This window comes from Lithobates pipiens, unplaced genomic scaffold, assembly GCF_037356315.1.
Source record: "Lithobates pipiens isolate NorthernLeopardFrog02 unplaced genomic scaffold, aLitPip1_a1.2 Scaffold_339, whole genome shotgun sequence".
Lineage (NCBI taxonomy): Eukaryota > Metazoa > Chordata > Amphibia > Anura > Ranidae > Lithobates > Lithobates pipiens.
In genome coordinates this window covers 57,832-71,462 of record NW_027507802.1, presented here as the reverse complement: position 1 = coordinate 71,462, position 13,631 = coordinate 57,832, and the positions used below count along the sequence as shown (strand labels likewise).

The 13,631-nt window shown below is 53.0% G+C and overlaps 1 protein-coding gene across 3 annotated transcripts in view; it reads right to left on the bottom strand.

The window, feature by feature from the left end:
• Positions 1–577: 577 nt before the first annotated feature.
• The window catches only part of LOC143955158 (adenine DNA glycosylase-like), a gene marked incomplete at its 3' end in the record, with an annotated part of 34,469 nt that continues 21,415 nt past the window's right edge, over positions 578–13,631 (bottom strand). For all 3 annotated transcript variants that reach the window (XM_077465250.1, XM_077465251.1, XM_077465252.1), the window contains 5 exon segments: positions 578–710; positions 2,410–2,592; positions 10,230–10,320; positions 13,179–13,323; positions 13,456–13,553. In XM_077465250.1, coding sequence (XP_077321376.1) covers positions 578–710; positions 2,410–2,592; positions 10,230–10,320; positions 13,179–13,323; positions 13,456–13,553 — 650 coding nt within the window.

The following is a 13,631-nucleotide window of genomic DNA, read 5'->3' as shown; positions in this document are numbered from 1 at the left end:
AAAATGTAACATTCATTAGAATGTTAAGCTCCTCTGTACAGAGACTGATGTGACTGTGGGGGGAGGGGGGACATTAGAGTGTAAGCTCCTCTGTACAGAGACTGATGTGACTGTGGGGGGGGGGGGGGACATTAGAGTGTAAGCTCCTCTGTACAGAGACTGATGTGACTGTGGGGGAGGGGACATTAGAGTGTAAGCTCCTCTGTACAGAGACTGATGTGACTGTGGGGGAGGGGACATTAGAGTGTAAGCTCCTCTGTACAGAGACTGATGTGACTGTGGGGGAGGGGACATTAGAGTGTAAGCTCCACTGTACAGAGACTGATGTGATTGGCTCAGTGATCTCTGTACAGCACTGCGGTATATGTCAGAGCTATATATAAATGAACAATAAATAAATGTGTTATTGATATCAGGTATTTACATCAGTAGCTTTCCCCCCGATGAGCTTACAATCTAATATTTCCCAGCACACTGTAAGGCTGAACTCCATACAGACTGTGTGTTTGGTGGGGGGATACATACAGACCCCTTGCACTGCACCACATTGCAGCTCTCCTCACCTCTCCAACGGGACCGCAGCTCCTTCCCGGATATCTCGGGACTGATGAGCTCTTGGAGGCGGCTGCATAAAATCTCCCGCCGCTCCTTCTCTGTGCAATCCTTCTCCAGGAGCATGCTGGGAAACTCCCACATTCCCGCCAGCAGACCTACAATACCAAACCAAAGAAGAGCGTCAAGGCTATGAAGAGCGAGGGGCGGCAGTGGGTGTGTCTGGGAACCCCTCCCTCTTCCATCCCCAGCCGGGGTTCCCAGATCACCAGGAAAAGGAAGAGGCTGTGCTTCATGTATACAGCTCAAGGCTTAAAGTGGACCTCTGAAGACTAAAATATGGGCGGCCATGTTTATTTTGAAGATCCATGGTCTTGGGTCCTCATCCTGATCCTCACTTCAATATCGATTGTGGAAATAAAAGCTTCACCGCGGCAGGGGGCGGCGGTGATGCAAAAAGAAAAAAGTGGGACTTTAAATGAAGCTCAGGATGACAAAAATGAGTAAAATGGTGGAAAATAAGGATTTAATAATGCGTGAAAAACAAGTTTACATACAATTCATTCCATGTATACAAAAATGCGCCCATAACATGGTGTCAATCTGCAACCAGGCAATAATTGATAATAACATATTTACAACCATTAATATTTATTCATTTAACTCTTTATCCATTGAATGTTTCGGTGATGACCTCTTACCATGGTCTTCCACCGTCACTTCTGTTTGGATTTCATTTCCTCACTTTCACATTCATCACTTTTCTTACTAACCCTTATCCACTGGTCTCACACCCCACACACTCACCCTTCACGTGGTTTGTTTTTTGTTTTTTGTTTTCAATTATTGTTTTCACCACACCTCACCAGTTCTCACATTCACACTAGGGGTGCTTGGAGCTCGCCCGGACGCCTGCCTGTGATGATCGCCGCCCTATACATGCCCTCTCGGCTCCCGACACCGATGCTCTGGGGTGGCCTGGGGTCTTTGGCGCCCTGCCTTCCAGTGCACACATATTTGTAAGCCATTTTTGTCTTATACGGATTTTTGGGGGCCTTATCCATCCCCCCCTACCCTGATTTAATATACTTACCTACAAATATTTTCCTATTGCAGATATCTTACATGTCTGCTCCTGAAGAGCGGTTTAAAGCCGCGAAACGCGTCGAGCTACTGACGTATGAACTACATAACCATCATGATATGTGTTATACTTCTTCCAACATATTTGGGTTTTTGAGCCTATTGACAGTACAGATGCTATTATCTTAACATTTGTATCCAACTATGAGTATGGTGGTCCCCTTTATTTTTACTCTGAATATTAATGGTTGTAAATATGTTATTATCAATTATTGCCTGGTTGCAGATTGACACCATGTTATGGGCGCATTTTTGTATACATGGAATGAATTGTATGTAAACTTGTTTTTCACGCATTATTAAATCCTTATTTTCCACCATTTTACTCATTTTTGTCATCCTGAGCTTCATTTAAAGTCCCCACTTTTTTCTTTTTGCATCACCGCCGCCCCTGCCGCGGTGAAGCTTTTATTTCCAGATGATAGGGATGGAGGCACATGACTTTACCCAGCCATGGCTTCACTCAAAGTCCCAAGTTCCCCAATTCCCCCCCTTTTTTTAGTATTCAATATCGATTGTGTCATTAAAGTCAGAACCAGAATGTGTATATTAGGAGCCCCCGACACCGATATAATTCTCTGACCAAGAATACGGATTTGTATAAGACAATTAGGGATGAGGGTGTCAGAGCCCACCCCTTTTATAAACACCCCCCCCCCCCTACCTCTTTCCTGTACCTGTCCTTTGAATTCTGCAGTTCTGATTGGTTTGTACCTGTCTGAGGTCTCTGTAATAAGAAGTACTCGGCCTCGCCCGGCCCGCCTCGTCTCTCCACTACGCAGGTCAGCGTGCGCTCCACCCGAGGCGCTTTCTTGGCAGATTTGCGGGGAAAGTTTGCCACGCCCAGAGCCCGGTCCCACGAGTCACATGATGGGATGCACAGAGGACAGGAGGGGCCTGCAAGGGAGAGAAAATAGAGGGTCACCCAGAGAAGCCCCTTATTACAACCAGGGGGCTCCACTGTCACTCAGAGGCAGTACCCTTTAAAAGCTTACAAAATCTGGAGACCCCCCCCCCTCCCCCCGGGGTAAAATGTAAAAAAAATAAAAGATAATGGTAAGCCTGAGGATGACGTGTGCCTTAACTTCACATCAGAGGTCCCCCCATCACATCAGAGGTCCCTCCATCACATCAGAGGTCCCTCCATCACATCAGAGGTCCCCCCATCACATCAGAGGTCCCCCCATCACATCAGAGGTCCCCCCATCACATCAGAGGTCCTCCCATCACATCAGAACATCAGAGGTCCCTCCATCACATCAGAGGTCCCCCCATCACATCAGAGTCCCCCCATCACATCAGAGGTCCCCCCATCACATCAGAGGTCCCTCCATCACATCAGAGGTCCCCCCATCACATCAGAGGTCCCCCATCACATCAGAGGTCCCCCCATCACATCAGAGGTCCTCCCATCACATCAGAGCCCCCCCCCCATCACATCAGAGCCCCCCCCATCACATCAGAGGTCCCCCACTATCATCAGAGGCCCCCCATCACATCAGAGGTCCCCCCATCACATCAGAGGTCCTCCCCATCACATCAGAGGTCCTCCCCATCACATCAGAGGTCCCCCCCATCACATCAGAGGTCCCTCCAATCACATCAGAGGTCCCCCCATCACTTCAGAGGTCCTCCCATCACATCAGAGGTCCTCCTATAACATCAGAGGTCCCCCCATCACATCAGAGGTCCTCCCATCACATCAGAACATCAGAGGTCCCTCCATCACATCTGAGGTCCCCCCATCACATCAGAGGTCCCTCCATCACATCAGAGGTCCCCCCATCACATCAGAGGTCCCCCCATCACATCAGAGGTCCCCCCATCACATCAGAGGTCCCTCCATCACATCAGAGCCCCCCCCCCATCACATCAGAGGTCCCTCCATCACATCAGAGCCCCCCCCCCCATCACATCAGAGCCCCCCCCCCCATCACATCAGAGGTCCTCCCATCACATAAGAGGTCCTCCCATCACATCAGAGGTCCCCCCATCACATCAGAGGTCCCTCCATCACATCAGAGCCCCCCCCCCCATCACATCAGAGGTCCTCCCATCACATAAGAGGTCCTCCCATCATATCAGAGGTCCCCCCATCACATCAGAGGTCCCCCCATCACATCAGAGGTCCCCCCATCACATCAGAGGTCCCTCCCATCACATCAGAGGTCCTCCCATCACATCAGAGGTCCCCCCATCACATCAGAGGTCCCCCCATCACATCAGAGGTCCCTCCATCACATCAGAGGTCCCCCCATCACATCAGAGGTCCCCCCATCACATCAGAGGTCCCCCACTATCATCAGAGGCCCCCCATCACATCAGAGGTCCTCCCCATCACATCAGAGGTCCTCCCCATCACATCAGAGGTCCCCCCATCACATCAGAGCCCCCCCCCCATCACATCAGAGGTCCTCCCTATCACATCAGAGGTCCCCCACTATCATCAGAGGCCCCCCATCACATCAGAGGTCCCCCCATCACATCAGAGGTCCTCCCCATCACATCAGAGGTCCTCCCCATCACATCAGAGGTCCCCCCATCACATCAGAGGTCCCCCCATCACATCAGAGGTCCCTCCATCACATCAGAGGTCCCCCCATCACATCAGAGGTCCCCCCATCACTTCAGAGGTCCTCCCATCACATCAGAGGTCCTCCTATCACATCAGAGGTCCCTCCATCACATCAGAGCCCCCCCCCCCATCACATCAGAGGTCCTCCCATCACATCAGAACATCAGAGGTCCCTCCATCACATCTGAGGTCCCCCCATCACATCAGAGGTCCCTCCATCACATCAGAGGTCCCCCCATCACATCAGAGGTCCCCCCATCACATCAGAGGTCCCCCCATCACATCAGAGCCCCCCCCCATCACATCAGAGGTCCCCCCATCACATCAGAGGTCCCTCCATCACATCAGAGCCCCCCCCCCATCACATCAGAGGTCCCCCCATCACATCAGAGGTCCCTCCATCACATCAGAGCCCCCCCCCCCATCACATCAGAGGTCCCCCCATCACATCAGAGGTCCCTCCATCACATCAGAGCCCCCCCCATCACATCAGAGGTCCTCCCATCACATAAGAGGTCCTCCCATCACATCAGAGGTCCCCCCATCACATCAGAGGTCCCTCCATCACATCAGAGCCCCCCCCCCCATCACATCAGAGGTCCCCCCATCACATCAGAGGTCCCCCCATCACATCAGAGGTCCCCCATCACATCAGAGGTCCCTCCATCACATCAGAGGTCCCCCCATCACATCAGAGGTCCCCCCATCACATCAGAGGTCCCCCCATCACATCAGAGGTCCCCCCATCACATCAGAGGTCCCTCCATCACATCAGAGGTCCCCCCATCACATCAGAGGTCCCCCCATTACATCAGAGGTCCCCCCATCACATCAGAGGTCCCCCCATCACATCAGAGGTCCCCCCATCACATCAGAGGTCCTCCCATCACATCAGAACATCAGAGGTCCCTCCATCACATCAGAGGTCCCCCCATCACATCAGAGGTCCCCCCATCACATCAGAGGTCCCCCCATCACATCAGAGGTCCCTCCATCACATCAGAGGTCCCCCCATCACATCAGAGGTCCCCCATCACATCAGAGGTCCCCCCATCACATCAGAGGTCCTCCCATCACATCAGAGCCCCCCCCCCATCACATCAGAGCCCCCCCCCATCACATCAGAGGTCCTCCCTATCACATCAGAGGTCCCCCACTATCATCAGAGGCCCCCCATCACATCAGAGGTCCCCCCATCACATCAGAGGTCCTCCCCATCACATCAGAGGTCCTCCCCATCACATCAGAGGTCCCCCCATCACATCAGAGGTCCCTCCATCACATCAGAGGTCCCCCCATCACATCAGAGGTCCCCCCATCACTTCAGAGGTCCTCCCATCACATCAGAGGTCCTCCTATCACATCAGAGGTCCCCCCATCACATCAGAGGTCCTCCCATCACATCAGAACATCAGAGGTCCCTCCATCACATCTGAGGTCCCCCCATCACATCAGAGGTCCCCCCATCACATCAGAGGTCCCCCCATCACATCAGAGGTCCCCCCATCACATCAGAGGTCCCTCCATCACATCAGAGCCCCCCCCCCCCATCACATCAGAGGTCCCCCCATCACATCAGAGGTCCCTCCATCACATCAGAGCCCCCCCCCCCCATCACATCAGAGGTCCTCCCATCACATAAGAGGTCCTCCCATCACATCAGAGGTCCCCCCATCACATCAGAGGTCCCTCCATCACATCAGAGCCCCCCCCCCCCATCACATCAGAGGTCCTCCCATCACATAAGAGGTCCTCCCATCATATCAGAGGTCCCCCCATCACATCAGAGGTCCCCCCATCACATCAGAGGTCCCCCCATCACATCAGAGGTCCCTCCATCACATCAGAGGTCCTCCCATCACATCAGAGGTCCCCCCATCACATCAGAGGTCCCTCCATCACATCAGAGGTCCCCCCATCACATCAGAGGTCCCCCCATCACATCAGAGGTCCCCCACTATCATCAGAGGCCCCCCATCACATCAGAGGTCCTCCCCATCACATCAGAGGTCCTCCCCATCACATCAGAGGTCCCCCCATCACATCAGAGCCCCCCCCCCCATCACATCAGAGGTCCTCCCTATCACATCAGAGGTCCCCCACTATCATCAGAGGCCCCCCATCACATCAGAGGTCCCCCCATCACATCAGAGGTCCTCCCCATCACATCAGAGGTCCTCCCCATCACATCAGAGGTCCCCCCATCACATCAGAGGTCCCCCCATCACATCAGAGGTCCCTCCATCACATCAGAGGTCCCCCCATCACATCAGAGGTCCCCCCATCACTTCAGAGGTCCTCCCATCACATCAGAGGTCCTCCTATCACATCAGAGGTCCCTCCATCACATCAGAGCCCCCCCCCCATCACATCAGAGGTCCTCCCATCACATCAGAACATCAGAGGTCCCTCCATCACATCTGAGGTCCCCCCATCACATCAGAGGTCCCTCCATCACATCAGAGGTCCCCCCATCACATCAGAGGTCCCCCCATCACATCAGAGGTCCCCCCATCACATCAGAGCCCCCCCCCCATCACATCAGAGGTCCCCCCATCACATCAGAGGTCCCTCCATCACATCAGAGCCCCCCCCCCATCACATCAGAGGTCCCCCCATCACATCAGAGGTCCCTCCATCACATCAGAGCCCCCCCCCCATCACATCAGAGGTCCCCCCATCACATCAGAGGTCCCTCCATCACATCAGAGCCCCCCCCCCCATCACATCAGAGGTCCTCCCATCACATAAGAGGTCCTCCCATCACATCAGAGGTCCCCCCATCACATCAGAGGTCCCTCCATCACATCAGAGCCCCCCCCCCCCCATCACATCAGAGGTCCTCCCATCACATAAGAGGTCCTCCCATCACATCAGAGGTCCCCCCATCACATCAGAGGTCCCCCCATCACATCAGAGGTCCCCCCATCACATCAGAGGTCCCTCCATCACATCAGAGGTCCCTCCATCACATCAGAGGTCCTCCCATCACATCAGAGGTCCCCCCATCACATCAGAGGTCCCTCCATCACATCAGAGCCCCCCCCCCCCATCACATCAGAGGTCCTCCCATCACATAAGAGGTCCTCCCATCACATCAGAGGTCCCCCCATCACATCAGAGGTCCCCCCATCACATCAGAGGTCCCCCCATCACATCAGAGGTCCCTCCATCACATCAGAGGTCCTCCCATCACATCAGAGGTCCCCCCATCACATCAGAGGTCCCCCCATCACATCAGAGGTCCCTCCATCACATCAGAGGTCCTCCCATCACATCAGAGGTCCCCCCCATCACATCAGAGGTCCCCCCATCACATCAGAGGTCCTCCCATCACATCAGAGGTCCCCCCATCACATCAGAGGTCCCCCCATCACATCAGAGGTCCCCCCATCACATCAGAGGTCCCCCCATCACATCAGAGGTCCTCCCTATCACATCAGAGGTCCCCCACTATCATCAGAGGCCCCCCATCACATCAGAGGTCCTCCCCATCACATCAGAGGTCCCCCCATCACATCAGAGCCCCCCCCCATCACATCAGAGGTCCTCCCTATCACATCAGAGGTCCCCCACTATCATCAGAGGCCCCCCATCACATCAGAGGTCCCCCCATCACATCAGAGGTCCTCCCCATCACATCAGAGGTCCTCCCCATCACATCAGAGGTCCCCCCATCACATCAGAGGTCCCCCCATCACATCAGAGGTCCCTCCATCACATCAGAGGTCCCCCCATCACATCAGAGGTCCCCCCATCACATCAGAGGTCCTCCCATCACATCAGAGGTCCTCCTATCACATCAGAGGTCCCTCCATCACATCAGAGCCCCCCCCCCATCACATCAGAGGTCCTCCCATCACATCAGAACATCAGAGGTCCCTCCATCACATCTGAGGTCCCCCCATCACATCAGAGGTCCCTCCATCACATCAGAGGTCCCTCCATCACATCAGAGGTCCCCCCATCACATCAGAGGTCCCCCCATCACATCAGAGGTCCCCCCATCACATCAGAGGTCCCTCCACCCCCCCCATCACATCAGAGGTCCTCCCATCACATAAGAGTCCTCCCATCACATCAGAGGTCCCCCCATCACATCAGAGGTCCCTCCATCACATCAGAGGTCCTCCCATCACATAAGAGGTCCCTCCCATCACATCAGAGGTCCCCCATCACATCTCCCCCATCACATCAGAGGTCCCCCCATCACATCAGAGGTCCCCCCATCACATCAGAGGTCCCCCCATCACATCAGAGGTCCTCCCATCACATCAGAGGTCCCCCCATCACATCAGAGGTCCCCCCATCACATCAGAGGTCCCCCCATCACATCAGAGGTCCCCCCATCACATCAGAGGTCCCCCCATCACATCAGAGGTCCCCCCATCACATCAGAGGTCCCCCCATCACATCAGAGGTCCCCCCATCACATCAGAGGTCCCCCATCACATCAGAGGTCCCCCCATCACATCAGAGGTCCCTCCATCACATCAGAGGTCCCTCATCACATCAGAGGTCCCCCCATCACATCAGAGGTCCTCCCATCACATCAGAGGTCCCCCATCACATCAGAGGTCCCCCCATCACATCAGAGGTCCCTCCCATCACATCAGAGCCCCCCCATCACATCAGAGCCCCACCCCCCCATCACATCAGAGGTCCTCCCTATCACATCAGAGGTCCCCCACTATCATCAGAGGCCCCCCATCACATCAGAGGTCCCCCATCACATCAGAGGTCCCTCCATCACATCAGAGGTCCCTCCATCACATCAGAGGTCCCCCCATCACATCAGAGGTCCCCCCATCACATCAGAGGTCCTCCCATCACATCAGAGGTCCCTCCATCACATCAGAGGTCCCTCCATAACATCAGAGGTCCCCCCATCACATCAGAGGTCCCCCCATCACATCAGAGGTCCCCCCATCACATCAGAGGTCCCCCCTATCACATCAGAGGTCCCCCTATCACATCAGAGGTCCTCCCTATCACATCAGAGGTCCCCCACTATCATCAGAGGCCCCCCATCACATCAGAGGTCCTCCCCATCACATCAGAGGTCCCCCCATCACATCAGAGGTCCCCCCCATCACATCAGAGGTCCCCCCCATCACATCAGAGGTCCTCCCATCACATCAGAGGTCCTCCCATCACATCAGAGGTCCCCCATCACATCAGAGGTCCCCCCATCACATCAGAGGTCCCCCCATCACATCAGAGGTCCTCCCATCACATCAGAGGTCCTCCCATCACATAAGAGGTCCTCCCATCATATCAGAGGTCCTCCCATCATATCAGAGGTCCTCCCATCACATCAGAGGTCCTCCCATCACACCAGAGGTCCTCCCATCACATCAGAGGTCCCCCCATCACATAAGAGGTCCTCCCATCATATCAGAGGTCCCTCCATCACATCAGAGGCCCCCCCATCACATCAGAGGTCCTCCCATCACATCAGAGGTCCTCCCATCACATCAGAGGTCCTCCCATCACATCAGAGGTCCTCCCATCACATCAGAGGTCCTCCCATCACATCAGAGGTCCTCCCATCACATCAGAGGTCCCCCCATCACATCAGAGGTCCCCCCATCACATCAGAGGTCTCCCCATCACATCAGAGCCCCCCCCCCATCACATCAGAGGTCCTCCCATCACATCAGAGGTCCTCCCATCACATCAGAGGTCCCTCCATCACATCAGAGGTCCCCCATCACATCAGAGGTCTTTCCACAGAGTCCTTACATCACTTGGTCTTTATCATTGTTTTTAATAAAACAAGATTTATTAAAAATAATCAGTTTTAGCAAAAGTCCATTCTGGAGGGAGACTGTCAAGGTGGTTAGAAATGATCTCAGACATGTTATTGTCTTTTTGTTCTAAAGTTTAACAATAATATATATATATCTCAGAAATGACAATGCAGCTTTGGACGGCAGCTTCCATCGATCGCACTCACCACATTCCTCGATGTCAGGGGGGATCGCAGGCTGACTGTCAGCTCTTTTCTTCACAAGCTTACTGACAGCCGATGCAGAATCCTGCTCCACCTACAACAGACAGGTAAGTCAGCCTGACTCCACACAATACTAAAATAGAGACGATCTCACTTGATGACCTAACGCCATATTCATGCAGCGAGAGGCCCAACGCTGGTGTGTAATCTGAATGTCAGAACCCCCAATGGACTTCTATTGGCACTGATTGCAGCCAGTAGCTCTGAGGAAGGCGGGTTTGGAAAGCACTGAAATGTTCTGACACCAAACTATAAAGAAGAATTTCAGGTGTGATATATTATGAGTTACATTGTTTCAGTTCGGACCAACTATGTATATAGCATACCTGTGGGATCCACTAGAAGCTGGAAATCACTGTATAGAAACTGCTACTACACCTCTACTACACCTCTACTACACCGCTATTACAGTGATCTCTACTGGCTTCCATGTCCTGTGCTGAGCGACTGCCTAGCTGCATTGTGAACACAGGAGGTCGGGCTGCTCGGTGCGGGGGCGTCATTCATAGAAAGCTTTGCCATTTCTCAGCCCATGCGAAGTGTTCTCTGACTGGATGAAGTGGAGAGGCAGGGTGATGACATAATGCTCACCACCTCGTCCAATCAGAGAACGCTTTGCATTCATTGACAATAACACAAAGCATTCTCTAAGTGGTGCCCATGCCAAGCGGTTGACAACCTGTATTTACAATACAGAGAGGCAGCTGCTCAGCATGGGTCCCGGAAGTTGGGGGAGATCAGTGTAGTAGTAGTGGTGCCTATTCCAGCCTCTAGAGCAGGGGGGTCTGTAACCGGCGGCCCTCCAGCTGTTGCAGAACTACAATTCTCATGAGGCACAGCAAGGCTGAACAGTTACAAGCCTGACTCCCATAGGCAGAGGCATGATGGGACTTGTAGTTCCGCAACAGCTGGAGGGCCGCCAGCTTGAGACCCCTGGTATAGAGGGATTGATCCCACAGGTACAGTCTATACAAAGTTGGTCCAGCTGGGAAAATGTAACTATGTAATAATATCCATACCTGGAATTAATAAAGATAAAATTAATCCTTTATATCCAAGCGCCTTACTGCTTCATTCTTCTGTTGCTCCACCCCCTCTCTTTATTTTCTCTCCATATTTCAGGTTTTCCCCCGAAGTTCCCCATTGGTCAGAGAGGGAGCGGCCTCGGCAAAACAAATTGCTTAAGTAAATGAGACTGTCACTGCCATGTTTAAACATTAAATTATTACTAAAAAGGCAATTTTTTTTTGGGGGGGGGGGGGTGGAGAGAGTTGAGACCCCCTGTCAGGTGTTTATTAATGTCTGTGTCCCCGTCTCTATTTGTCCTGTTTACTGATATCACTGAGGGCCAGTTTACATCACATGTAGTGCGTTTTTTTTTTCCTGCATAAAATGCATGGAAAGTAGGTTGTATGGTTTCCAAATGGCATAGATCCCACCAGTGCGGTCAGTTCCAGAAAGAAAATTAAAAAAAAAGTAGAATATGCTGCATTTTTCCTGCACTGGACTGCAGTGGAACGTGGCAAAAAGCATCAAAACACACACCGGACCCCAGTACAGTGAAAATAAAACCAAAAAAAAAGCATCTAGGATGCATCCAGAAACGCATGCAAAAATGCACCAAACGCATTAAAAACACGCATGCAGAAACACATCCGGAAGGGATCTGGAGTGATTTTTTTGTGGCCTGAACCAGCCCTGAGAGTAAAAAGAAGATCCCTAATTTTGGGTTGTCACCAGAACAGAAATAGAGGGGAAATCTCCTAACGTGGACACAAGTTCTAGCAGGATTTATGGCTTGGAGACAGGAAGTAAAAGTGTTTGTAAAGTTTTTTTTTTTTTTTTTTTTTTTTTTAAATAACAAACACGTTACACTTAAAGTGGTGTTCCACACACACAAATAAAAAAATGCTTAAAATTCCTAAAAAAAAAAAAAAAAAAAAAATATTCCCACATTTTTTTTTAACTCGCCTCTAAATGGCTGTTGCTAGGGGGTCCCTCGTAGTCTGCCTCCTTCAGTGCCTGGGCTCCTGACGTCACCACCCCTTGGCGCAGGAAGGGCTCAGCTCCGCCCCTCCCTCCTGTCAGTCATCTGAGACACATGACAGGTCCCAGACGACTGCGCGGCCAATCACAGTGCGAGGCGCCGCTCGCGCGTGCGCAGTGGGTGCCCGGCTGTGAAAAGGAGGTGGGGGGGGGGGATGAGCGAGGCTTCGTTCCCCTGCATCGTTGGAACCCGGGACGGGTAAGTGTCCGATTATTAAAAGCTGCAGTATTTGTAGCTGCTGACTTTTTTTTTTTTTTTTTTTTTAAGGGAAACTCCTCTTTAACTGCTCTGTGTAAGGGTTTTGCACAGAGCGGCCCCGGTCCTATTCTTCTGGGGTGCCCTGTTGGCGCTCCTGGCTCCTCCCCTTAATCGGGTGCCCCAACGGAGACTCGTTTTCCAATGTCGGAGTGGGGGGCACTCGTGCGGGCGCGCTGACGAGTTCCGCTGCTGCGTCCATTGACACAGACAGCAGAACTTGCCCCCCCCCCCAATGCTGCCATGTCACTGGATATGATTGACAGCAGCGGGAGCCAATGGCTGCACTGCTATCAATTTATCCAAAAGAGGGGTCTGGGGGGGGTCTGCAGCACAGAAGGTTTCTCATCTTAATGCATAGAATGCAAACCCTGAGACTTTACAACCCCTTGGGGGGGAAATTTCCACCAATGGGACACCTGACACGGGTTCTAACCCTCCTGTACTCTACACAAAATGAAACAGCTTTGCCTTCAGTTCCGCTTTAATTGCAGGAGATCTAGTGACTCCTATACATGTCTTCAGATAATAAAGCGTTTCCAGCAGCCAATCGGAGACGAGGTGAGGTCCCCCCCGGCCCCCCTCCTTACCTTTCTATAGGCTCTGCATTGGCTCTGCAGTGGGCACTCCGAGCACACCGGTTTCTTGGGGGTGCAGACGGTGGCCCCCAGCTCCATCATGGCCTGGTTGAAGTCTCCGGGTCGCATCGGGTCCACCAGACCGTTCGCCAAACTCCTGAGTGCGAGAATAAATTTGGAGAGAACGGAGAACGTGAACGGAGGATTATATGGGAGGAAGATCGCAGAGCAGCCGCAAAGACGCATCAGATGCGGAACGGCGGCAAGTCAGGAATCCCGAAAAACCCACCAGAGAGCGTCAGAGACGGCCGGCGTGGTGAAATCCGCTCCAACGCAGCGCAGCCGGCACAAGACGCGGGTGACATTTCCGTCGACAACACCCGTCACCTGCGGAGAGCAGATACAGCCACACTTACAATGCATGATAATAGTCATAGTCAATAGTCTATCATCATAGATATCTGC